Source organism: Sapajus apella, unplaced genomic scaffold, assembly GCF_009761245.1.
Source record: "Sapajus apella isolate SASKATOON/1434 unplaced genomic scaffold, GSC_monkey_1.0 scaffold69, whole genome shotgun sequence".
In the NCBI taxonomy this organism is placed as follows: Eukaryota; Metazoa; Chordata; class Mammalia; order Primates; family Cebidae; genus Sapajus; species Sapajus apella.
In genome coordinates, this window is record NW_022437009.1 from 1143089 (window position 1) to 1170330 (window position 27242).

The 27242-nt window shown below is 42.0% G+C and overlaps 1 protein-coding gene and 1 long non-coding RNA gene across 3 annotated transcripts in view; both read left to right on the forward strand.

Annotated features, from left to right (window-relative positions):
- The window catches only part of WARS2 (tryptophanyl tRNA synthetase 2, mitochondrial), a 112349-nt gene extending 107555 nt beyond the window's left edge, over positions 1 to 4794 (forward strand). For both annotated transcript variants that reach the window (XM_032249586.1, XM_032249587.1), the window contains 2 exons: positions 1443 to 1561; positions 3500 to 4794. In XM_032249586.1, coding sequence (XP_032105477.1) covers positions 1443 to 1561; positions 3500 to 3948 — 568 coding nt within the window. In that variant the 3' untranslated portion in view covers positions 3949 to 4794. The remainder of the gene's footprint in view (positions 1 to 1442; positions 1562 to 3499) is intronic.
- A 4349-nt stretch (positions 4795 to 9143) lies between these two features.
- LOC116531003 lies at positions 9144 to 17209 on the forward strand. Its single transcript, XR_004260214.1, has 2 exons — positions 9144 to 16910; positions 16951 to 17209. It is a non-coding gene; the product is annotated as an uncharacterized LOC116531003 (long non-coding RNA).
- The last annotated feature ends 10033 nt before the right edge of the window (positions 17210 to 27242 follow it).

Below are 27242 nucleotides of genomic sequence, written 5' to 3' on the forward strand. Positions count from 1 at the left end.
GTATGTCAGCTATGAAAAAGGAAAATGATCCAGTGTGGAAAAAGTTAGTGTACTCCACACCAAGGTCCTTTATTATATCTTTATTTTACCATTTCGTCCTTCATCATGTCAGATATTAATGAATATATATATATGTATATATCAATAGCAAGCATTTATTGAGCTCTTACTATCAAGTGGTATGCTCATAATCCTTGAAAGAGCCGTATGAGGTAAGCTCCATGATGACCTTCACTTTACAGAGGAAACGAAGACTTGGAAAAGGTAAGAAACTTGCCTATGATGGCTCACTGCTTTTTTCATAGGAACAATATTGTTTCTTTGATTAAAAAACCCCAGAGCACTGTATTGCTTGTATTATCAAGTATAAACTCCCAGCCAAACATTACATATATAAAATCACATGCTTTTTATCCCACCGTAATACTTCAGTATAAAATTTTCCTCATCAAGACTTCCCTATAATGGTTTATTCTTCCCTTATTTGATGTACCACATCATAATCTGACGCTGCAAATTTTATATATGGGATTAAAGTCATGATAAAGTCATTCCCTATATTCTAACATTTTGGTTTCATATCTTTATTTTTTAATAAAATGAAATATTACAGATAAAATTCAAGTCTTATTTGTTCTTTTCATCAGATCTATTTCCTTCCCCCCTTCTCTAGAAGCAGCTACAATTACAAATTTGGGGAGGAGCTTCCAGTATGGTTTTTATGCTTATTATTACAGATATATGCATCTTTAAACAATATGTAGCATTTCCATATGCACTTGTAAAATTTACATAAATGTCAGTGTACTTAATGTTTTCTGCAACTTGCTTTTTTCATCCCGCATAGTTTTTGATAGCCATCTACACTGTAGTTGTAGATTTTAAGTTCTCTGCAACATATTAATTGTCCTGTGATTACAACGAACTTGAAAATGAAGCTTATTCCAAAAATCTTGAATTACTCCCTGTGTGACAGAGAGGAAAAACTCTTGCCTGAAGAACTTTCTGCCACCTTTGATTTGAAGAGTAGGGTGGGGTGTCTTTCAATGTGAGCTGCAGTTCTGAGATAAAAAGCATCTGGTCAGGGCTGGGATAATATGTGCTGACTGGGTGAGGGAATGAGGCGGAGTTTTAAAATACAGTTGTGCCTAGAGCATATGCTACTTAAAGTCCCATTCTTCCCTCCCAGCAAGATCCTGTCCCGCTGGTGTTGATGACTGTATTCCTCTACTCTGGAAAAAACACAACTAGAGTAGACAAACATCTCTTTGACATTTGTCCGATCCATAGTTAAAGACTTAGGTCTGAACCTTCCCTCTGTAGTTGGTGAACATTTGTTGAACACCAACAGTGAAGTATTCACAGGAAATGCAGCTGCTTGCAATATCATTTCCATCTAAGAAAGAGCCTGGCTATATTTTTCTCTCTGTCTTTTATTAAAGGTCCACACACGTTCCTGTTGGGGAGGATCAAGTCCAGCACATGGAACTAGTTCAGGATCTAGCACAAAGTTTCAACAAGAAGTATGGGGAGTTCTTTCCAGTGCCCAAGTCCATTCTAAGTAAGTGACAAAAACTTATAATTGTTACATCAGGGTATATTCTAAAGAGAGGATTGGACAATAGACGGGCTTGGAACTTTCTTGGGACTAAGCTCTGGCGTGCCTGTAGACAGGCTTCTGGATCTGTATCTAGAGTCCTCATTGTTTTCTGCAGTGTAGGACTAGTAAGTAGACCATGTTGGCTTATTGAAAAAGATGTTGGATTATTGAAAAGGATAACTAAAAATATTTTAAAAGTATGGAAGAGACCAAAAAATTAAAATAATAGTATTTATAAAGCAGTATATAATTTACAAAGTATAAACAGATGCTTCTTGACTTATATATTCAGGTTACATCCTGATAAAGCCATTGTAAGTTGAAAACACTGTTAATCAAAAATGCATTTAACACATCTAACCTACTGAATATTACAGCTTAGCCTAGCCCACCTTCAGTGTGCTCAAAACACTTACATTAGTCCATAGTTGGACAGAATCATCTAATACAAAGCCTATTTTATAATAAAGTACTGAATGTATCATGTAATTTAATGAATACCATATGGGAAGTGAAAAACAGAATGGTTTTATGGGTATTTCACGTACAGTTTCTACTGAATGGATATCACTTTTGCACCATTGTAAAGTTGAAAAATCATAATTCAAACCATTGCAAGTTGGGAACTGTCTGTATATACATACATACATACATACATATACACACACATATATGTGTACTGTCTGTATTCATACATATATGTGTATATACATATATATACACATACAAAGGGGAATTGATAATATACATACATACATACATATGTGTGTGTATACATATATAGATATATATATGTATACACACACACACATACACACACACACACACACGCACACACACACACAAAGGGGAATTGATAATTATTGCACTCTGTTTTCTTAAATGAGCAACCGAGATTGAACGTACAGCCTACCAACTGAATCTGAAAAGTCAGCTTTAGCCTTTGAGGCTATGCTAGTCTGGAGTCTTTTTGAGGAAAGAAGCTGTAAATCCCTGTCAGCAATTTGTAGCAATGTTAACTTGTGGCAGGGGCAAAGATCAGTGAACCTAACCACTGTCCATCTTTATTAAGCTGAAAACATTGCAAAGACGTATGTGCGCCTAGTATCAATTCAGAAACAAAAGGCAAGTATAAATTTCTAAGTTATTCCAGCAGTTCACACAAATAAACTTAAGGTACTCCTTGCATTGAAATCAACCTTATTTTAGGCAATAAGTAATAGTTTAATGTTTGGGGTTTATTTCACGTATTTCAATTTTATATGCATCTGTACTAGCCATAAATAGGGAATTAATAATACCGCTTTACTAAGCACAGCTTAACATCTTGATTCTATCAGAGCAATAAACAAGTCACTTCTCTCATGTGTATGTGAGAGAGAGGGAGAGACAGTGTGTGTGTCTGTGTGTGTGTCTGTGTGCGCGTTGTTGTGTACTTATATAATCCTGGGTAAAGAAATGGAAGGACTGCCACAAATTGTTAAAATTAGGGGACAGGAAAGGCAGGGGCTGTGGGTGGGAATGATTAAGTATTAGGGAAGAGCAGAGAGGAAAGAGAGAGGAAGAGGGAAGAAATAGTCTTTCCTAAAAAGGTGCGCACAGCAAAAACAGTATGATGATATGATTTCATTTGTGTAAGATTATACATTTTGTGCAGATATATGCATTAAAAGATGCCCCAAAAATCAGCAGAATATTAACATTACAATCACATATTTTCAGATTATCTTTACTTTTATGCTTGAAGTTTTCACAATGAGTATTTGCCGTTTGTATAAAGAGATGAAAATAATAGTCCTTGGATATTGTTGACATTTTTAAGATCTAGAGTGACATTCCTGGTGATTTGTTTGTTTTGTTTTTGTGTTGGGTGTGTGTGTGTTGGTGTCTTTAACCTAGCATCCATGAAGAAGGTAAAATCCCTCCGTGATCCTTCTGCCAAAATGTCGAAATCAGACCCTGACAAATTGGCCACCGTGGGAATAACAGACAGCCCGGAGGAGATCGTGCGGAAGTTCCGCAAGGCAGTGACGGACTTCACCTCGGAGGTCACCTACGAGCCGGCCGGCCGCCCGGGCGTGTCCAACCTGGTGGCGCTGCACGCCGCGGTGGCCGGGCTCCCGGTGCAGGAGGTGGTGCGCCGCAGCGCGGGCCTGGACACCGCGCGCTACAAGCTGGCCGTGGCGGACGCCGTCATCGAGAAGTTCGCCCCGATTAAGCGTGAAATTGAGAAACTGAAGCTGGACAAGGACCATTTAGAGAAGGTTTTACAAGCTGGATCTGCAAAAGCCAAAGAATTAGCACACCCTGTGTGCCAGGAGGTGAAGAAATTGGTGGGTTTTCTATAGGAGGTTTCAACAAAATCACAGAAAGGCTTTTGCGCCTTGCATTCCATGCATTCTGAAAACGGCAGCTTTCCCCACAAGCAAAAAGTTATAGTTTTGGGACATTTAATTTGGCATAGCTGATTATTGGCTTCATTTGACGAATGTTACTTTGTAGCTTTGAAATACGACAGAGTTCCAAATCCCATCAACAAAATGCTGTGAACAGCAGCAACAAAAATTAAAGCAGCCATAGCTGTCTGAATCCCTAATTATTGAGGCACACTCCTTGGCCTACACAAATGTGATTGAGGTAAGGAGTGATTTGGGAAATGGAGTACATTTGTGCCTCTCTCTGGAGTACTTACTGTAACAGATGCACACTTTATCTACTTCATCCCTTTTATAAAGCAATATTTAGAGGTCTTAGAAGAATTCTTGAGATGCCATTTGATGAGATGCCAATTTGTATTCAGATCTCATAAAAACAAGTCCCTTCTTATAATTTGTTTGTCACTGAGACGGTGCCTGATTTAATGTGTTTAAGCTGCTTAACTTGCTTTCCAAGAGATGACACCAACTGTCCTAGCAATAATTTGTTTTTTTATTTTAGAGATACGGGGTATAATCTTATAAGGAGGTTGCATTATTTCAACTTGATTTATTTATTGTACAACAGCCCAAGTCTCTGAATTATATTCTTAATAAGTATTTTCTTGCCTTCATTTCACTTTAGTCTCACTCATCCCCTGTGAATTAGAAGACTTATTGCCATTTTATACATGAGGAAAGTGAGACTCAGAGAATCCAATTAGGTTGTACAATATCACTCCATAAGAGAAGCAAATGTGAGAGCAAAATCCTTACACCGTATTCTTAAGAATAGTGCTTGTTTCATCCATACCAAAAAAAAAAAAAAAAAATGCTAAAAGGAAACGTTGTTTTTTTTAGATTTTAAACATTCTGATTTTGGAGGTGGGTATTGGAATGACTGATGATGTTTATGTCAGTAATTCAGCCAATAGATGCTGACTTAAAATCAGATTCAGCCAACCACGGTCGGATTTACCCATCAGAATCCCTCAGGCAGGTCCCAAGTTCTCCCGTCTATCCTTATTGCAGAGACACTTTGAAATAGGTTATGCCAGACTACAATAGTAGTCAAGACTGACAAATCAGATATTCCCAATGACTGACAGCTTGTCGTCTTGCCTCTACCTCAGTTAAGTAATGTCACCCTATTTTTTTGAGAAGTGTCTGTTCATAGTCTTTGCCCACTTTTTGATGGGGTTTTGTTTTTTTCTTTTAAATTTAAGTTCTTTGTAGATTCTGGACACTAGCCCTTTGTCAGATAGATTGCAAAAATTTTCTCCCATTCTGTAGGTGACCTGTAGGTATCACTCTTGTGACAGTTTATTTTGTGAAGGAGCTCTTTAGTTTAATTAGATCCCATTTGTCTATTATGGGTTTTGTTGCCATTGCTTTTGGTGAAGTCTTTGCCTATGCCTGTGTCCTGAATGGTATTGCCTAGGTTTTCTTCTAGGGTTTTTATGGTTTTAGGCCTTGTGTTTAAGTCTTTAATCCATCTTGAATTAATTTTTATATAAGTTGTAAGGAAGGGATCCAGTTTCAGCTTTCTGCATTTGGCTAGCCAGTTTTCCCAACACCATTCATTAAATAATCCTTTCCCCTTTGCTTGTTTTTGTCAGGTTTCTCAAAGATCAGGTAGTTAGAGATCTGTGACGTTATTTCTGAGGACTCTGTTCTGTTCCATTGGTCTATATATCTGTTTGGGTACCAGTATCATGCTGTTTTTTTATGCAGTCAACAAATGTGATAAAAAGCTCATCATCATTGGTCATTAGAAAAATGCAAATCAAAACCACAATGAGATACCTCTCATGCCAGTTAGAATGGCAATCATTAGAAAGTCAGGAAACACGGATGCTAGAGAGGATATGGAGAAATAGGAAAACTTTTACACTGTTGGTAGGAGCGTCAGTTAGTTCAATCATTGTGAAAAGCAGATTTCTCAAGGATCTAGAACTAGAAGTACCATTTGATCCAGCAATCTCATTAACTGGGTATATATCCGAAGGATTATAAATCATTCTACTATAAAGACACATGCACACGTATGTTTATTGTGGCACTGTTCACAATAGCAAAGACTTGGAACCAACCCAAATGCCCATGAATGATATACTGGATAAAGAAAATGTGGCACATATACACATTGGAATACTATGCAGCCATAAAAAAGAATGAGCTCATGTCCATTGTATCAATTTGCTGAGAATGATGGTTTCCAGATTCATGCATGTCCCTACAAAGGACATGAACTCATCACTTTTTATAGCTGCATAGTATTCCATGGTGTATTTGTGCCACATTTTCCTTGTCCAGTCTATCATTGATGGACATTTGAGTTGATTCCAGGCCTACCACCATGCAATCAAATTAGATCTCAGGATTAAGAAACTAACTCAGAGCCACCCAACTTCCTGGTAACTGGACAACTGGCTCTTGAATGTTGACTGGATAAACAATAAAGTAAAGGCAGAAATAAAGATGTTCTTCGAAATCAACAAGAACAAAGACACAACATACCAGAATCTCTGGGACACATTTAAAGCAGTGTCTAGAGGAAAATTTATAGTAATAAGTGCCCACATGAGAAGTGAGGAAAGATCTAAAATTGACACCCTATCATCAAAATTGAAAGAGTTAGAGGAGCAAGATCAAAAAAAACTCAAAAGCTAGCAGAAGACAAGAAATAATTAAAAGCAGAACTAAAGGAGATAGATAGAGACACAAAAAGCCCTTCAAAAATTAATAAACCAGGAGCTGGTTTTTTGAAAAGATAAAAAAAATAGACCTCTAGCCAGATTAATAAAAAAGAAAAGGGAGAAGAACCAAATAGATGCAATAAAAAATGATAAAGTGGATATCACCACGGATTCCACAGAAATACAAACTACCATCAGAGATTACTACAAACAAATCTGTGCACACAAACCGGTAAACCTGGAAGAAATGGATACACTCCTGGACACTTGCACCCTACCAAGCCTAAACCAGGAAGAAGTCAAAACCCTGAGTAGACCAATAACAAGGTCTGAAGTTGAGGCAGCAATTAATAGCTTACCAACCAAAAAAAGCCCAGATCTAAATGGGTTCACAGCCGAAATCTACCAGACATACAAAGAGGACCACTCCTTCTGAAACTATCCCAAACAATCCAAAAAGAGAGAATCCTTCCCAAATCATTTTATGACACCAACATCATCCTGATTCCAAAACCTGGCAGAGACTCAACAAGAAAAGAAAACTTCAGGCCAATATCCGTGATGAACATAGATGCAAAAATCTTCAATAAAATACTGGCAAACCGATTGCAACAGCACATCAAAAAGCTTATCCATAATGATCAAGTAGGCTTCAACCCAGGGATGCAAGGCTGGTTCAACATATGCAAGTCTATAAACATAATTCACCACATGAACAGAACCAAAGATGAAAACCACATGATTATCTCAATTGATGCAGAGAAGGCCTTTGACAAAATTCAACAGCTCTTTATGCTAAAAACTCTCAATAAACTGGGTATCGATGGAATGTGTCTCAAAATAATAAAAGCTATTTACGACAAACCAACAGCCAATATCATACTGAATGGGCAAAAACTGGAAGCATTCCCTTTGAAATCTGGCACTAGACAAGGATGCCCTCTCTCACCACTCCTATTCAATATAGTATTGGAAGTTCTAGCCAGTGCAGTGAGGCAAGAAAAAGAAATAAAGGGTATTCAGTTAGGAAAGGAGAAAGTCAAATTGTCTCTATTTGCAGATGACATGATTGTATATTTAGAAGACCCCATCGTCTCAGCCCAAAATCTTCTGAAACTGATAAGCAACTTCAGCAAAGTCTCAGGATACAAGGCAATGTGCAGAAATCACAAGCATTCCTATAGACCAATAACAGACTTAAAGAGAGCCAAATCAAGAATGAAGTGCCAGTCACACTTGCTACAAAGAGAATAAAATACCTAGGAATACAGCTACAAGGAACGTAAAGGGCCTCTTCAAGGAGAACTAGAAACCACTGCTCAAAGAAATAAGAAAGGACACAAACAGATGGAGAAACATTCCATGCTCATGGTTAGGAAGAATCAGTATTGTGAAAATGGCCATACTGCCTGAAGTAATTTATAGATTCAGTGCTATCCTCATCAAGCTACCTATGACCCTCTTCACAGAACTGGAAAAAACCACCTTAAACTTCATATGAACCAAAAGAGAGCCCTCATAGCCAAGACGATTCTAAGCAAAAAGAACAAAGCGGGAGGCATCATGCTACCTGACTGCAAACTATACTGCAAGACTACAGTAATCAAAACAGCATGGTACTGGTACCAAAACAGAGATATATACCAATGGAACAGAGCAGAGGCCTTGGAGGCAATGCCACACATCTACAACCATCTGATCTTTGATAAACCTGACAAAAACTAGCGGCGGGGAAAGGATTCCCTGTTTAATAAATGATGTTGGGAAAACTGGCTAGCCATGTGCAGAAAGCAGAAACTGGACTCCTTTCTGACACCTTACACTAAAATTAACTCCAGATGGATTAAAGACTTAAACATAAGACCTAACACCATAAAAACCATAGAAGAAAACGTAGGCAAAACCATTCAGGACATAGGCATAGGCAACGACTTCATGACTAAAACACCAAAAACATTGGCAACAAAAGCCAAAATAGACAAATGGGACCTAATCAAACTCCAGAGCTTCTGCACAGCAAAAGAAAGAGTCATTAGAGTGAATTGGCCACCAACAGAATGGGAAAAAATTTTTGCAATCTACCTATCTGACAAAGGGCTGATATCCAGAATCTACAAAGAACTAAAGCAGATTTACAAGAAAAAAACCCATTAAAAAGTGGGTGAAGGACATAAACAGACACTTTTCAATGACATTTATGAGGCCAGCAAACATATGAAAAAATGCTCATCATCACTGGTCATTAGAGAAATGCAAATCAAAACCACATTGAGATGCCATCTCATGCCAGTTAGAATTGAGATCATTAAAATATCTGGAGACAACAGATGCTGGAGAGGATGTGGAGAAATAGGAACACTTTTACACTGTTGATGGGAGTGTAAATTAGTTCACCCATTGTGGAAGACAGTGTGGCAATTCCTCAAGGACCTAGAAACAGAAATTCCATTTGACCCAGTAATCCCATTACTGAGTGTATATCCAAAGGATTATAAATCATTCTATGATAAAGACACATGCACATGTATGTTCGTTACGACACTGTTTACAGGCTAGACCTGGAATCAACCTCTGTCTAGTCAGGCCCTCAATTGATTGGATGTCAGCCCACTTTGATAAGGGCGTATCTTCTTTATTGAGACTACTGATTCAAAGCCCAATCTCCCCCAGAAACACTCTGAGGCACACACCCAGAGTAATGCTTTACCAGCTATCTGGATATCCCTTAACCCAGTCAAGTTGACACATAAAATTATCCATCACACCCAGTGACCTCAGGAAGTTGATAAAAGAGCCAAGGTTGGAATCTAGATCTATTTTCACGTCCCTTCCACTTATCATTTATAGGCTCTTCGGAGTCTTTCTAATGGAGATGAAAAATGGGGGAGAAACCTGATTTTTATTTTTCCTGTATGTTTTGTGGAGAGTTGAAATGTTGAAACATATTTCAGATGGTAATAATAATGTTAATGTAGCTTGGTGCTCTGAAACCTTGCTTCAAACCCACTTGGTCACTCAACACAGTGGTGGTGGTTTGCCCTTTGTAGGTGCCTCATAAACATTTATCAAAAGTATGTGTCAGAAAATGGGCTAGAGATTTCTAATAAAGTGTGAATTTTTTTTTTTTTTTTTGCAAAAACCCTCCTGATGTACACCATCAAGATGCTTATCATAAAACAGTAACACTAGTGAGTTCCCATTGTGTGTCAGGCACCATACGACATGTCTTACAACAGTCTTTTTCCAAGCGGGGTTCCCAGACCGGCAGCATGAGCATCGCCTGAGAACTCATTAGGAATGTAGATTCTCTGACTCTACCTCAGACCTATTGAATAAAAAACCTGGAGGATGAACCCAGTAATTGGTGTCTTCACCTTCCAGGTGATATAGATGCCTGCTGAACTTTGAGAACCATTGCTTTGTTTGCATTCTCTAACTTAATCTGCAAGTCAATAAAGTAGATACTGTTATCCACCTCAGATTGCAAAAGTTGAAACTGAGGCGTGGGAGGCTGAGCTACTTGCTCAATATAGTTCTAAATGTAGCTTCTAAAGGAGGATTCCGGTTTCAAATTCAGATCACCTAATCCAGAGCCCCACTAGGCCACAGTGACCTGTATAATGTCTTTTCATATGCACAGGGGCCATGTGCTTTAAGGCAACACTGTCCAATATGGCATGTGTCCATTTAGATTTTAAAAAGTGCTTCCTTAGCAGCACTTTGAAGTACCCCATGGTTTCATGTGGCTAATGCCTGTCACAGTGGATAAATGCAGATGGAGAACATCTCTGTCATAGAACCGTCTATGGATACTGCTGCTTCAGTATTTAGTGTACTGGTTTTGCTTGTAATAGGTCAAATACGTAAAGTTCAGGACTCTTTCTGGAGAGTTCTTCAACTGGACAATTCATGAAGACAGTAAAAGGATTACTTGAGAATGACCATATAGCTTGCCAAACAACATTAAATAATAAGAGCTATTACAGTATGTATTATGTACTTGCCATATACTGAGCACTTTGTAAGTGTATTTATGTTCAGTATCTTATTTAATGTTTCTATCAGCTCTATAAGATAGAAACTATTCATACCAGTTTTTCAAGTAACCTTCAGCGACTTGCCAAAAGTCACACATTTATTTTATCTGTAGTTTCTCCTAATTAAGAACTAAGAAATCTCCCTTAACTACTGTGCTTAAGGGAGTGTCTGCCGCTTCTCACTGAGTCTAGAATCTTCTCCAAGTACTTGTGATACTCTCTTGTGTGTCCCATCATATTCTTAGCCCTCACTCTTCCTCCCTGCCTCCTTTCCTCCTCCCCTCTGCTTATTTTAATGCTTTTACAATTATTCCCTCAAACATTCTTCATTGTACACAGAGGAGTCTTTAGTTTGCTTTCAAATGCAGCCTTTGATTTCTTTCAGCTCGCCCTGTCAAGTGTTGTGTGCCCGTATTACTATTTAAAGGGAATAACTCTGCATGTGACAATTCTTGGTCTCTTTCTCTTTAACACAAGGACTCTGTGTGTGTTCTCATTGGCTGTGTGTCCTCCCTATGTGATCGGCATTCTCTTTTCAGTCTGTCAACTGGATGCGTCTTTTCAAATGTTTTGGCTGGGAAGAGTCAATCTCTCCCTGAGATTAAGCTGAAAACAAATTGCCTATCGCTAGCACTTAACATTTTCCAACCCCTTTCAAACCACCCCCCTTTAGAAGAACAACAGGAAGGCTTCACTGTTAATCATTTTAAGTCCTCATATGTTAACTCTTAACAATTCTGTTATATTGGCCAGGCAGGGATTATCTTGTTTCTCTAGGAAGGAAACTGAGTTTCAGGGCTTTGGTGACTTTATCCTCAGATACGTAATTCAGAATTATGACAGATGTTTGTGTGGGCACTGAGGAAATGCAATATGACTACAGTTTAGAGGAGGACACACAGAGATGCCAACTAGCAAATACTGGGTGCACGTGGGAATGAGTAATTCACAAGAATGTTCAAGGAAGGAATATGATCGATATGGGATAGGAGAAAGGGCTTTTCAATAAAAAGTAGGACACAGAAACATGAGAGCATTTAGGGAAAAGCAAATCTATACAATATGTGGACAAGATTAGAATGGAAATATCATATGAAATTATATTTTATTATTCTTTTTTACCAAAAATATAACTGGCAGTTCTGTGAGGATTCACCTGATATACTCAGTGAACAAGCATTTGTGGAGTGCCTGTTTTGCAGGTACCATTCAAGCACCAAGAATTAGAAATGACACATAGTCTCCACCCTCAGGCTCCTTGTCCAAGTGGAGATGGACACTGGAGGCCAGTGAGAGGTCGAATAGGAATTATAACCAACGTCTTCTGAGTCTTGTCCTCTACTGTGCATTAGCTGTGGCATTATCTCTTCATAACTTGAAATGTGGCTGCTAGATGTTGCAATCACTTAGCAGTCTTTGAATAAATAAAATATTTAATATTTGATGTAACCGTGTTGGCTCTATGGAATGCAAACTCCTTTTTTAATAGGCCCTCCTCACTTCTACCCACCGATGCACATAGTGAAGCAGGCCTACGGTCGTCATTTTCTTCTAAGCGTTTCTGAAAATCAAATGATGTGACTTTATTTCACTCTATTTAGGTTAAAATGGTCCGATTTTACAGATTTTCCTTTTTTTGAGTAATGTATAAGCATACAGGCTCTTCCTGGGAAAAAGCCACGTCCCAGTTCATATCTGTAAATGCAGTGCGGAAGAAGTGCTGTGTGCCTGGCCTTTACCACCAGATCTCCCCACACCAGCCTGTTCTGTAGGGAAACCCACTGAGAGCAATGGTCAGTTCCAATAAGTAGGCTGCTCAGAGAGTTCCCTGAGTTTGCAGTAGCCTTTCCTCAAAAGAGGCTTCTGCAATGATTTTCTTTTTTTTAATGAGAGAATCTGTGGCTTATCCAGACATGACTGCGGGAACCAGTCCTGGGGAGGGAAGTGTTCCCACCATGAACCAGACGGCCAGTGAGCAAGAAAAGTGTTGTTCCTCAGCAATATTCTAGAATAAAGTTCCTCCACTGAGGGAGGAGGTTAAGTACTCATGAGGATGAAGGCCACGAAATTATTTTATTATAGTTTCCTCTCCTGGGTCCCTTACAGAAAAATTAACAAATAGAATTTCTGAGGTTGCTGATTCCTCAGTGAAGTATTATTCTTTCACTTTTTCTGTGCCTTCCTTTTCTACTTGCTGTTTTCTGGTCATATTGAAAGCTCCTTCATGCATAAAGGTCATTTGCTTTTGCCTCTGGGGCATCCTAATTCATCTCTTCCCCCTTCCCTGTATCTAGGTCATTGCCCAGTTTAGCTGCTGCTGCCGTTTCTCTTCTCTATTGCTTTTCCTGCTTAGTTGCTAGAGAAACAAACAAACAACACAAACCCTCTCCTGAGCCCTTTTCAGCTTTGGCACTCTTCTAGCCTGGTGCCTCAGAACTCCCGCCCACGCTGTCCTTGCTGTTTGTCACGTGGCAAATGTTCCTGTCGAGCTTTTCCCTGCCTCCCATGTAGGTTTCATTACTTTCTTCCATGGTCTCCCTTGATGTCTAACGCTGCACACTTATATTGTAACTGAGTGTGTCTTGTGCTCCTCCTCTCTCTTGCTATTCTGCAAAGGCTACCACTGTGTGTCTCACTCTTAACCACTGTCAGTCCCGTTGTTCTTTCTGCGCCAGCCACCATCGAGACTTCCATTCTGCACTTTCATGCATGTCTCACGCCTGCAACTTCATGTTCACCAAACCATGTGTTCCTCCATGCTCCTCTAGTGACGACAGGACATTCTCATGCTCCTTTGATGTACTGGCATATTGACGTGTTGAAGTAAATGAAGGGGCTTTGCCTTTAGATCCATATTAATACCAAATTAACAACCTCTGTATAAAGCAGAGGGTTGCTTCCCTATCTCACTCTACTTCCTCCCCAAATATGTACAAATACATAGAGAACCCTTATTGTATTTATTGTTCAGATTTTTGTCACTTTACACATAGATTTGCCATGAAGTTTTTTTGTCAGAGACTGCCAACTATCTCCCAGTATCTATTCTCTTCTTTCTCCTTTTGAAATGAGAGTTCCCTGATACCTCTCGCAGGATGTGTGACAGGGGTGTGGCTCACCTGTTTGGTCACCCCACTGCTCAAATCCCTAGCTAGGGCAGGAGCATACAGATGGGCAGGTACAGGGCCCAGGGACAGCGCTTTGGGTCTGGCCCCACAGTAGTGTCTAGGGGTGGGTACTTGCAACCCCAGTGCTACAGTGCTCTTTCAGCTTTGCCATTGCAGACAGCTTGAGTGTTAACCAGCTCAATGGACCCTCTGCCTTGTTGCAGGGACAGGATTCCAATGTCATAGCCTTCTGTATCCCAAGCTCTTGCCCAGTGTCCTGGAAGAATCGGGTAATACACAGGCTTGAGGATGAATGCAAGATTTTATTGAGTGATGGAGGTGGCCCTCAGTGAGATGGATAGGGAGCTGGAAGAATGGGATGGAATGGGAACGTGATTTTCCCCTGGAGTTGGGCTTACCAGCAGCTGGACTCCTTTCTGACTGTCCCCAGCCAAACTTCTCTTGGCATTCAGATGTTCCCCCTCTTCTCTTTTTCTCTGCTGTGCTGTTCCACTGTCCATCTGCTGGTGTGCTGGTTTGCTGGTCTGCCCCTGGAGCCCAGGGTTCAAGGCTTATATGGGTGCAGGATAGGGATGCAGCCTTTGGGGCATAAAAACAGGAATGCCTGTTCTCATTTAGGGCCACAGGTATCCAGGCTTGAGGGTGGGGCCTTTGCAGGGAGATCACCCTCTTCTACCCAGTATTTCCCTGTCTCCTGTCCTTATCACTTTTTAGTAATAAAACCTTCACTCTGAATTTTATCAGCGCACATAGCCCCAGGTAGAGACTAAATTTCCCAGCCTACCCAAGATATGGGCCTGTAAATTAGCTCTAGCCAATGGGATATGAGCGAAAGTGATTTGTGCAATTTCAGAGTCACATCTTTTTTAAAGCAAAGTGCTCCTCTTTGTCCACACATTCTGGAACAGCATGTTTGACCCATTGCTGAAAGCCATAAAGAAAAGACGGACAGAGTCAACCCCTCAGCCTGGGTTTCTGGCCTCAGCAAGCACAGCTACCTTTCCACCCTGGATTACTCACCTACCTCTGGACTGTTGTGTGAGGAAATGTTTATCATATGTAAGCTACTTTGTCTTGAGATCTCTGGGTTCCAATACTTTAGGTACTGCTCCAACTAATATACTAATCTTACTACACTGTCTGATGTCTTCTCTTCAACTGGATTGCTTCAATTCAGTGCAACCAACATTTTCTGAGAGCCTTCTCTGTGCTGAGGCAGTGAGTAGTTCTCCAGGTATGGTCCCCAGACAACATCAGAGTCACCTGGGAACTCATTAGATATGCATATCTGCAGACTCCACCCCACACCTACTGAATGAGAAGCTCTAGGGGTAGGGATCAGTAATCAATTTTAATAAACCCTTCAGGTGATCTAGATGTACAGATGTTTGAGAATGATTGTGCTGGGATGAAGTGGGTCGGGGGTGGGGGCAGCACTAAAAATGAATAAAAACTAGCTTCTATCCTGAAGGAGTTTACGTTGGGGAGACAGAGAGACACAGATAGATAATGTTATGAAAACATAATGATTATCTTGACTTTCTGCTATTTCCTGCTCCTGTTTTCATCAGATTAACTCACAATAATTTAGCCTATATTGTTTTAGTTTTTATATGTGATTATTTATAAACAGCCTAAAATTTTAGGCCATTTTGGTCTGTGCAAATCCTAAAAGGGGAAATAATTGAAGTTACATTGGTAGCAGAGTGAACAGAGATTTGATCACCAATATTAGAATCTTAGAATTGATGAGGATTTACTGAAACCGAGAAAGACAAGAATGGGGTGTTACTTTTCACAGTGGGTAGTAAAATTACGGTACTTATTACCCTGTAAAGGGTTATATGGCCTAGAAATAAAAACAGTTGAGCATTGATTAGATCTATGAGTGAGAAAGTCGTGAAATTCTAATAAGCATGAGTTAGGAATGTTCAAACTATTTCTGAAAGTGTCTGATATCAATATCATAGAAGGAAACCATCCGCTTTGCTGTCACCACCTCTCATTATGATCTTCAGTGTTCGGAACACTAGTCCAGACCTGGCTAGACTAATGTGGTATTGGTTGTGGGCTGGAAAGTAGACTGTGTGAGAATAAAGACTCTTGTCCCTAATGTGTTTTGTGGAAAACCTGTGAACACTTCAGATTTGATAGACGTTAAACGTAGAGACAATAAGGGAGACAATGAATGCAACTCATAAAAGAAAATGATTTGAGATTAAAGCCAGTTTGCCATTATTCTTATTAACAAGAGACAACCGAGATAATTGAAACCTGTAGATAATCCAAAACCTAAATAAAATATTATTATTACTGTACATAGCAAACTGATCTAATGTCTTTGGCATAGGAGCCAAATACTTTGGACAGTGCTAACATGATGAAGAAGAATTAGCACATTCAAAATTTAGCCAAACCTGGGACTTAGTGAATCTATAATAGGTTCTTTGTGGTAATGAAGACATGGCAGCTGGCATTGCCCTACTTCCTCCAAATTACGTGACTCTTTAAAAAAAAAGGTTTAATTTCCCCACCTACTGTTAGGAACTCAAAGGTCTTTCTGCATAGGCTAAAAATTATTTTAACTTTGGCTCATACATTTTTTAAATCCTGCAGTGTCTTTAAACTACTCTCAGTTTGGTAAAACACAGCCACTTTATTTCTTCTTCTCCCTTCTTTTTTCTTTTAAGAACTCTTCATCCATCTTCTTTCCAAAAATACTGTGAATCAGAATTTCTATTCCAAATAATTTGGAATCAAAAGTATTCAACAGTCTGGAGGGAAATGAATTTCTATTGCATTTTTATTGAGAGAAAATTGAACTGTGTGAGCAGGCTACAGAGAGACTCCTCTGTAAGGCTTCAGCATGCCCCACTGTTGCTCCCAGAAAGGACTCATGTTACAAGAATTACACCTGTGATCTGCTTCTATTGACTGGCTGGGCCCAACAGGTCCTTGGACATTGCCAGACAGGTTAACTCCTTCTTGAGCCTCACGAACCTTCCACAAGAGGGCTTAAATGGCTCCCATAGGTCTCTGTCTTCCACAAGAGGGCTTAAATGGCTCCCATAGGTCTCTGTCTTTCTTCTTGTAACTTTCAAATATTTTCCTAATATGAAGAAGTGTTTGATAAACTATAACCATATTTCATCTTCACAAACCTCTATAATACATAAGAATTACTGTCCCCATTTTACAGACAAGTTTTCCCTATTTTGTTACCAACTTATCTGTTTATTGCAGTTGAAATTTGTACCATAAATTACTATCCTTTTAAAAAATCTTACGTGTTCTTGTTTATAAGTGTCTTGGAATACAGATTTTTGCAAAAAGACTGAGGGTTTTTATTTTTGCAAATTACTCCAATATGAATCACAACATTGGGCAGAGAGTAAATGCTAACTGATAGAAAACAACCCTGATAAGAGAGAGGTTACAGGTTGCAAATTCAGATGGCTTCAGGAGGCAGATAAGTACGTAAAACCCTTAGATCATTTTACAACTATTTATTCGGTGCTCATTATATGCCATGTAATGTTCTAGTCACTGGGTGTACAGCAGTGAACAAAAGAGACAAAAAATCCCTGCCCAATTTGAATTGACATTGTAGGGGAGAGATAACAGACAATAAACCAGCAAGGAAAGGCTGTTGGCCAGGTGATGAGTGCTCTGTAGACACAGAAAGAAAATGGAGATGGAGCATTATGAACTGAATTTCGTTTTTCCCAGATTTACATGTTGAGGTCCTAGTCCCCAGCATGGCAGAATGTGACTGTTTGGGAAGATGGGCCTCTTAAAGAGATAATTAAGTTAAAATGAGAGCATATCCTAACCCAATATGATTTGTGAGCAGAGGGGATTATGACACACAGACAAATACCCAAAGAAAAGACCATGAGAGGACATGGCAAGAGGGTGGGCATCCACAGAGGCAAGAAAAGCAGCCTCAGGAGAAATGAAACCTGCCAGACTTTAATCTCAGCATTCTACCTCCACAACTGTGAGAAAATAAATTTCTGTGTAAGCCACTAGTCTGTGGTATTTTGTTATGGCAGCCCTAGCAAACTAATACAGGGTGCTTGTTTTAACAGAGTTTCAAAGGATGGTTTCATTTAAGCAGAAAACAGAATGAGGTGAGAAAGAAAGCAATGTGATGTGTGAGGGAAAACCAGTCCAGGCAGAGGGAATATCAAATACAAAGGCCTTGAAGCAGAAGCATGCTTGACTTGTTTAAAATGCAGCAAGGAGACCAATGTGGCCAGAGTCGGGTAAATGAGAGGGACGGTGGAAGGAGGTGAGGTCAGAATGTTGATGCGGAGGCGGGGGGTCAAGGCTTTATAGGCCATGCTAAGGATTTTGGCTTTTACTCTAGGTAAGTGGGATTGGGAAGCCATTGCAGGTTTAGGTTATAAAAAGCTCGTGTTGGCTATTATGTTGAGAAATAGACTACGGGGTCAGAGATGGAAGTGGGAAGACCAGTTAGGTAGCTGTTTTGATCAGCCGTGCAAAAGGGAAGGCTTGCAGTAAAACAATAGAGTGGAAGTGGTAAGGCATGATAAGATTTGGAATACCTTTTAAGGTAGAGCTGACAACATGTGCTGATAGATTGGTTGTGATATTTGAGAGAAAATAAAGAACTCAAGGATAATTTAAAGATTTTTGACACAAGAAGTTAAAAGAAGAGATTTTCCATTTACTGAGATAGGAAAGACTGTAAGAGGAGCAGATATGGAAAGGTTAAGAGTTTGGATTTGGACATTTGGAGATATTAATTGATCAACTGTGTATTTAAAAGTAGAAGTTGGCCGGGTATGGTGGCCCATGTCTATAATCCCAACAATTTGGGAAGCCAAGGAAGGAAGGTTTCTTGAGCCCTAGAGTTTGAAACCAACCTGAGCAACATGGTGAGATCTCCATCTCTACAAAAAATTTATTAAAAAAAAAACAGGCATGGTGGCATGCGCCTCTAGTCCCAGCCATTCAGGAGGCCTAGGTGGGAGGATCAGTTGAGCCTGGGAGGTCGAGACTGCAGTGAGCCATGATTGTGCCTCTGCACTCCGGCCTGGGCAGGAGCGAGAGCCTGTCTTAAAATAAAATGAAATAAAATAAAAATAAACAAAAGTAGAAGTCAGAGAGAGGTCCAGGCTTATTAATTAATGAATTTCAAAAATCATCAATACATAGATAGCATTTTAAAGTCAGGAGTCTTGATGAAATCTTTAAATGAGTGAGTGTGGACAGGGACAAGAGGAGGTCCAAAGATTGATCCCGTTTAGAGGTGGAGAGAAATGAGAAAATATGCAGCAGAGAGCCTGAGGAAGACAGCCGAATGTAACAAAAGGAAAAGCAAGGTGGAGTACTGATTGCCCGGAAGGCCAAGTGGAAAAGCTGTCTTCAGGAAAAAGACCAGTCTACGTCAAGTACGGTGAGGACTGAAAACGGACCACTGGATTTAGCAGTGTGTGGCTCACTGGTGACCTTGATTAACGCAGTTTTGGTGGAGAGTGGGGTCAAAAGTCTACTTGAATATATTTAAAAGGGAGTGGAAGGAGAAAAACCGGAGACAGTGTTCTTGCCGACCCTTTCAAGAACTATTGCTGCTGGGCACGGTGGCTCACGCCTATAATCCCAACACTTTGGAGGCAGAGACGGGTGGATCACGAGGTCAAGAGATCGAGACCATCCTTGTCAACAAGGTGAAACCCCATCTCTACTAAAAATACAAAAATTAGCTGGGCATGGTGGCGCGTGCCTGTAGTCCCAGCTACTCAGGAGGCTGAGGCAGGAGAATTGCTTGAACCCAGGAGGCGGAGGCTGCGGTGAGCCAAGACCGCGCCATTGCACTCCAGCCTGGGTAACAAGAGCGAAACTCCATCTTAAAAAAAAAAAAAAAAAGAACTATTGCTGTAAAGGGAAGCAGAAAAGTGCAATAGTATGACAGTGATATGGAATCAAAAGAGGGTTTTCTCACTGTCTTAGTCCATTTTTTGTTGCTATAACAGAATTCTCAAGACTGGATAATTCGTGAAATAGGTTTATGTAGCTCATAGTTCTGGAGGCTGGGAAGTTCATGATGGGGTAGCTGCATCTGGCAGCTTCTAGCGAGGGCCTCATTCATGCAATGTCAAAACATGGTGGAGAAATGGAAGCAGAATTGGGCTTGTGGAAAAAAGGACGAAACAGTAGAGGCCACCTCACTTTATAACAGCCCACTCTTCTCTCTCAGGAGCTAATCCATTCCTGCAAAAACCAATCCATTCTTGCAAGGAAACACTCATCTGGCAAGAAAGACATTAATCTGCCTTAAATACTTAATCACCTCTTAAAGGCTCCAACTCCCAGCACTATTACGCTGGCAGTTAAATTTCAACATGAGTTTAGGAGGGGAGAAACCACATCCAAACCGTAGCAGTTCCTTTTTAGAATGGGGGAAGTAGTTGCATATTTGGATGGGAATGATCCAGCAGAGAGGGAGAATTTGATGATGGAGAAGTTAGAGGGGACAGTTACTGAAGCAATGGCGTCCTTGAGTAAGTATGAAGGAATGACATCCAACCTGTTCACATGTGGACAGGATTTAGATGGGAGACCAGAGAAGAGAGAAGGAAGAATATATGGACACAGAAGCAGATGAACTTTTACCTGTGGAAAAAAAAAAAAAAAAAAAGTAGAAGTTCTCTTCATTGCTTCAGTTTTACCAGTGAAACAGGAATCAAGGTCCTCAGCAGAGGATTGGGATGAGGGAGGGTGTGTTGAAGGTTTAAGGGGAGAGGAGTAGGAGGTGTGAAATAGTCATCTAGAGAAGGGGGAAAGGCAGTAGAACTGCCAGGCAGGATATAAGGGCTCTCTTGAGGCTAAGGAACATGAATCTACAGTGAGAGCAGTCAGCACAATTGATTGTTTTGTTCCAACCACATTCCACTGTGTGGGTGTAGGCAGAGGCAGAACTTAGATAGAACTGGATTTAACCTAGAGCTGGGCTTCGCCAGGTGATTGCAACAAAGGACAAAGAGGTAAAGCACCTGAATACATATGCCGGACGCCAAGGCGTAAGAGTCATGGCATTCACACAGGGCAAGTTGGGAAGGAAGGATGTGTTGGGTGTGAGGATGTAGAACGATGATAAAAATCAGTTCATTGAAGGTCCTGGTGGTGTCAACAAATTGAGGGAGTGAACTGGAAAGACAGGCAGTGTTGGTCAGAGCTTGAAATTAAGATTGTGAGGATTCAACTCTTGGTAATGACAAAGATTGAGATACTGCCCAAGGAATGACTGTTGATACAGAGTGGAAAACGTAATCTCTGGAAGAGAGAAGGTTGAGTCTAGGGTGTTATAAAGGTCATTTACTTCAATGTGAAACCACTAAAACTATGCTGGGAGAAGCACTAAAGAAAATGAGAATGATCCAGGAATCAAATCTTCAAGAAATGAGGAGACATGGTCTTCAAGTCTGTAGGCTGATAGCATCATTTCCAAAACCTGGGGCAGTGGGAACATTAAGGAAGAGAAAGGGACAATGACGGGATAACAACCTGGAAGTATCAATGAGCAAAGAGGACAATTCTCCACCTTCAGCTGCCGGTCTTGTGTGTAGCATGGAGCACAAGATTCCCCACAATTCCAGCACGAGCTACGTAGCAGGCCTGAGCTGGGTCGTGAGTGTGGAGTTTTTCCATGGTCAGCACTTTAGAAGATTATGTTGGGCGCATTCAGAAACCTGTGGTTGGCCATGGGGCTGTAATTTCTGAAACCTACAAATGATCTTTCATCATTTAAGTCATTAGCAAACATTCATAATTCCACTGTTTAGCCCTACTCGTCTGATTTCTAGTCAAACATTCGTTTTTGGATTTGAGAGAGAAGATGAGTAAGGAAGCAACTTACAGCTAATTTAATTCAATTCTTCTTGAGAACTTCCTTAGACTATCTCAGAAACTTCCAGATAGCACTGCTGTCCTAGAACAAGCTCTCTCAAATAAGAGAACCCGGAATATCTGGGGCTCCCCAGGCAGACACAGTCCCTCTAGGAATCTGCTCTGACTTCCTTCGGCAGCTTTGCTCCCAAGGTCTGGAGCCACTGGATGTGGCTGGGACTGGCCACGGTTGCCTTAGGCAACCATTTTGCTTGCTGTGTGTTCCATCTCAGTAATACCACTAAAATGACACCCTTTCTCTAGGCAAAGATGCTGTTCTGCCCTGGATACTCTCAGCTTTCGGAGCTAATTCATCAGCATGAACAGTTTGATTTCCCACAGTGCACCCACATTAGCCAGCAAGAGGAAAAGAGCATTGGAGTAAGTGATGGTACAGTATCCCTGAAGTCATTTCCAAAAGAGGCATTCCAGAAATGTTTTGAGCAATCATTTGTCTAAGATATAGAATCCCAGGGTAATTTCTTAGAGGAACAACTCTCCTTTGTTACAAATTCTGGTGTTTTTATTTTATTTATTTATTTTTTTTTTGGCATTTTAAAATGTTTTTATTTTTTTAATTGGATAGAAGTACATTATTCTAAAGTAGTGAATCTTAATGGAGCAAACTCTTCATCTAGAAGTGTTTCTTTTTTCCTTACCAAATTGAAAATTGACGTTTCTAAGAAGGCTAGAATTTATCTGCACTGTCATCTTTTACTATGGTGGCGGATGATCGAATATAACATTTCTTTTTTTTTTTTTTGTCTCTTTGAACATGTCTTTATTTTATCATAATTTCTGAAGGATCATCTAATGGGATATAAAATTCTTTTTTTCCCCCATTTATTTATTTTATTGCATTTTAGGTCTTGGTCTGGTGTTTTTAAAGATACATCAGCTCCATTACTCTCCACACAAGTTCAATCCTTTAATTCTTTAAAATTTCTTACCTGATCAAAAGAAACTATTCACTGTTATAGGTAGTGCCGTATGGCTGAGATCGAAAATACTTCTGATTTGGTGGATTTTGGATCAAACCCAGCATTTGTCCCTTCTAATTTAGTCAACATCCAATTCAGCTACACGGCTTTTTAACATGCTAAGGAAGAAATGCAATAAAGAATAAAAGGTGAACTAGTCATTGCTAAGAAGGCCAGCATCCTAGGTGCAAGGTGCTAATGGGATGGCAATTCAAGAAAGCAGAAGTCATTCTAGTTGGAAACTCATAACTTGATCTCCAGTACCTATGTTTGTGATGGGGAAATTTTCGAAGAAAAATAAAAAAGAGGGGAAAATAGAATGCTCCTTCAAAACATATTCTATGTCTTATTACATGGTCTGGCACAGGCACATAAGCCTACATGATACCTTGGCTCCCAAAGGAAAATCCAATTGATTGGCATTCCTTTTCCAAAACTGTAACCTTCTGTGAATATATATTAAGGTTGTCTCTCCTGATTATCTCTGGCCAAGTGGCATGCATTTATAGGAAAGGATATCATGGATGTGCTTGGAATAAGGCCAAACTAGTGCCCAAGTAGATAGAACTTCTGATGATCTCATTAGCATCCACACAGACAGACTGCTAACCGGTCATCACAGCTTACCCTTTTCTGTGCTTTCATATCCTAATAAGGAGTAAAAAGTGTTACTTCTGGAGAGAGTGTGGGCAGGAAGAGATATGACCCAATCAAAGGAGGAGTCTGAACAGAAATTTTCCTACCCCTGGACCACTATTACCCATTTGCAGGGATACTTGGCACTATCCAAGGGGATAATTAACTTTCACTTAACATGTTCCATCTTAAGCTGAATCTTCTCCTTCACCATACTCTAAGATGATTAATCAATGTACCCAGCAATATACAAGATGTTGTATATAATGAAAGCAGTAACATTGCGTCTCTGATTTCATGTTACAGTTCAGTTGGGGAGATGAAACTTAAACTGATTAAGTACAGCCCCTGACAATTAGCAGAAATGGTCTTGCTTTGTAGGATACACGTTAGCTAGTGCAAGAAACTTACCAATTTTTAACTAAATGGAGTTAAATAGCCAATCCTGTTTGTGCTCCTTTGCTTTATGTTTTTCAAACATTCAACCAACAATTATTTGTTGAGGGCTGCCAGTTATAAGCAAGGCACTGTATTTAACTCAGGAAAAAACATGGTAAACATGGCAATCTTCCAAGGATGTTAGTACTGATTAGTACCCCTCCCCACCAGATTCAGTGTGACACTCTAAACAAATACTTTTTTAAAATATGATTTTAATCCTCCTTTCCCCTCCTGCTGTGCGTTTTCAATCCTAGTACAAAAGTACTGAAAGTATTTTGGTGGAGTGATGTACAAAAAAAAAGTTTGTAGTGTAAAAGAATGAACGGTATTAGCACCCTCTTCTGCCCCTGGAAACACGAGGCCTCTGCTCTGGGGGTTCCTGTTCTTTTGGAAGCCCTTAGCTGGTATTCAGCAGCAATGATGACATTAAAGAAAATTGCATTCTCCTGCAGAATTCAGTCCCTCATCTTTCTCCTTTCTCTACAACATAAAGCTAGGGGCCCATAGAAGATCTAATATCAAAAGGAAGAGGGTAATACCACTACATAGAGAAGAAAAAATAATAATTACCAAATTTCCTGAATAGTAAACAGCTTTAAAAAAAAAAAAAAAAGAAAGAAAGAAAAAGCTGAACCCTTTGATAGCTTGGCCCTTGGTCTGCCCGTGAATACCTTAAGGATTATATCATCGACTGACTCCAGCCGCCCGCGCTATTGTTTCAGAAAGAAGAAACCAGGAAGAAGGAAAAAATGAAAAGGGGATGGGTGGAAGCCTTTTGGGGAGGAGAGCCTTTCATTTTGGAAGTGCACTTATCAAATATAAGGCCATAAAGACAAATTGAACAAATTCTCAGCATCTGTGGGCAGGAGATTTCTGGGGCCGATTTTTTCCTTTTGGGGGCATTAGCATAGCTTTGGATTCAATAACTTTTCTACCACAGATGACATTCGCTCCAAAGAGAGATAAAGCGACCTTAGACTGCCCGGAAATGTTATTCCTGAAAACGATCACCTGGGGGCAGTCTTGGGACTGTTAATTTCCTCTGCCTCGCTGGTAGATAATTCGCTCCTTTTATTCCACGATGTACTCTTTCTTCATCTGTGGATGAGAAGTGGGAAAAACGGGCAAGGGAAAAGGAGGCTGAGGCGCTAGACCTTTCACTCTCCTCAGCCAGCCAGGAGGTGGTCCCATGTGAATGCGCAGGACGCTCTTGAAGTCACAGAAGGTTTCCTTTGGAGCTCTGAAACGGAGCGCCTGCAAAGCAGGACACTAGCAGGTCCACGGACGCTAACGGCCTCCGAGCTGGATGAGATCGAGGAGCCGGTTTCCCCGGTCGGGGGATAAAGGAGGCCGCGCCTCCATCCCCAACTCGCACCACTGCACACACACGCCCGGGCGTTCTCGGCCCGCCGCGCCGGGCCAGCCCCTCTGTTCTGAGACCCCAGTCTCCCACCCACTACCCCGCAGAGCCTTCTCAGCAGAGGAACACGCGGCGTGGACCCTGCTGGGCCGCTCACGAACTCCAGCCGAGCAGGCGGCGGCTTCAGCGCCCAGGCCTCCCCTAGGTCCAGCTGCGGCCACAGTTGTAAGCTCTGGTTCACCACCGAGAGCGCTCCGTGGTTCTCTCCGGGTGCGTTTCCCGGCCTAAATCTGGGCATCCCCCAGGGGCCTCACCTGGGGGTGAACCAGAGCGTACCCCCAGGCCGCGGAAGCTGGTCCAGGCGGCCTGCCTCCTCCCTCGGACGGGCCCGGCCGCCGGGCGGCGAGACACGTGGCTGCGAAGCTGGATCCGGGCTCCCAGTCCGCAAACTGCGCAGTCGGGGCCACCAAGCTACCTGAACCCTTTGTGCTGGTTCCCATTCAGAATGAGCCTTGAGAGCCCCTGTGACCTTCGAGTGCCCGAGGATAGAATCTGCGAGAGGGAAGCCGACTGTGGCCTTCCCCGTTTCCCAGGCTGTGCGCGGGTGTGTTGGGTCCGAGCGTCCGCGGGGCGTCCGGGCTTCGCCTGGTAGCCTGTGCGTGCGCGGGGTGGGGTAGGGGGCAGTCCGAGCAGCCGCCAGCGCCAGCGCCCGCAGTCAGGCATGCCAGCACGAGTTCGGGCACTACCCGAGAGCAGGGAGGCCGAACAAAGCCGGGTCCCGCACCACAGAACAACCGTGGAGGAACACGTCTCCTTTCTCCCCGACAGGGTCACCCCGTCAAAGAACCAGACACCCTCAAAAGTCGGGAAGAGACCCTTCCTAAGGGGACAAAATATCAGGCAGAGAACTCAAGAGTTCTTCGAAGGGCTTGGCCTCTGCCTTACCCACGATCCCGTCCCAGAAGTCTCGGGCCCAGTCCCCACACTCCGTGGGCGCCGCACCAGCCGCGCGACGCGAGTCTGGAGGTCCAGGCGGCGGCTCCGAGGAGCTCACGAGCCGCCCGTTTCTTCCGAGGTTGTGCCTACCGGGCAGGCCCTTCCAGGAAAGAAGGTAAGGGCCATCGATTTTCAGAATCTAAATATGCTGAAACTCAAAACGGCATGGTTTGCCTCCTCCCAGAACACGGAAAAGAGGGCAATACCCGGGCTGGGGTGGCGGGGAAGCTCAGCCCTTGTTCATCTCCTAGAAATAAGGCGAGGTTGTCCTTTTGCCCCGTCGCCGGCTGCCAAACCCACCCGCGAGGCCGGCTCACCCGGGGAGGTAGCGCGGCCGGGTTACAGGAGACGACCCCCGGTGCGTCCCAGAGCGTGTGAATTAACAGGCAGCGTCGGGTCCGAAGTCACCCACGGACGGAGCGGCGCGTTTGGGCGCAGAGCGGGTTTTCTAGAGGACCCGAGTGAGGGATCGGCCCCGCGGCTCTCCCTCCCGGCAGCCTCACCTTGCTCCGCGCTGCGGCTGCACGCCCGGGACTAAGGCAGCCGCAGCAGCTTGTCTGCGTTTTAACGCAGAGTCGCGGCAGTGGCCCAAGACGCCCTCCTCTTCGCGGGGTGCCGATGGAGGCTCACACCGAGGCTCTACTCTCCTCCAAGACACGAAGAACTCGCAGAACTGCGAAGTGTGTGTTGGCATCTCCCGCTTCCTGAGCTACAACGGCGGGCGGCTGGACTCCCTTTCCCGCCTGGCTCTGGCGCGCGGAGAGCCTCCCTGCCTCCCCACTGGCCGGCAACACTGCGGGTCCCGCTGCTGAGCTCAAGCCGGGGAAAGAAGCTCGCCACCAGGGCTTTCCCTGAGTCGTAGCCGCCGGGTTAGAGATTTAGCGATTGGACGCTGCGGGGGAAAGCGCTTGTCTCTCCTGCACAGGTGCAGCGGGAAAGGTCATACGCGGTTAAGATTGCGGTTACATTCCCAAAGACTAGGTGGAAAAACAAGAGCGATATTCGAAAAGGGAAAATCCGTTTGCTTCACTAGTTTA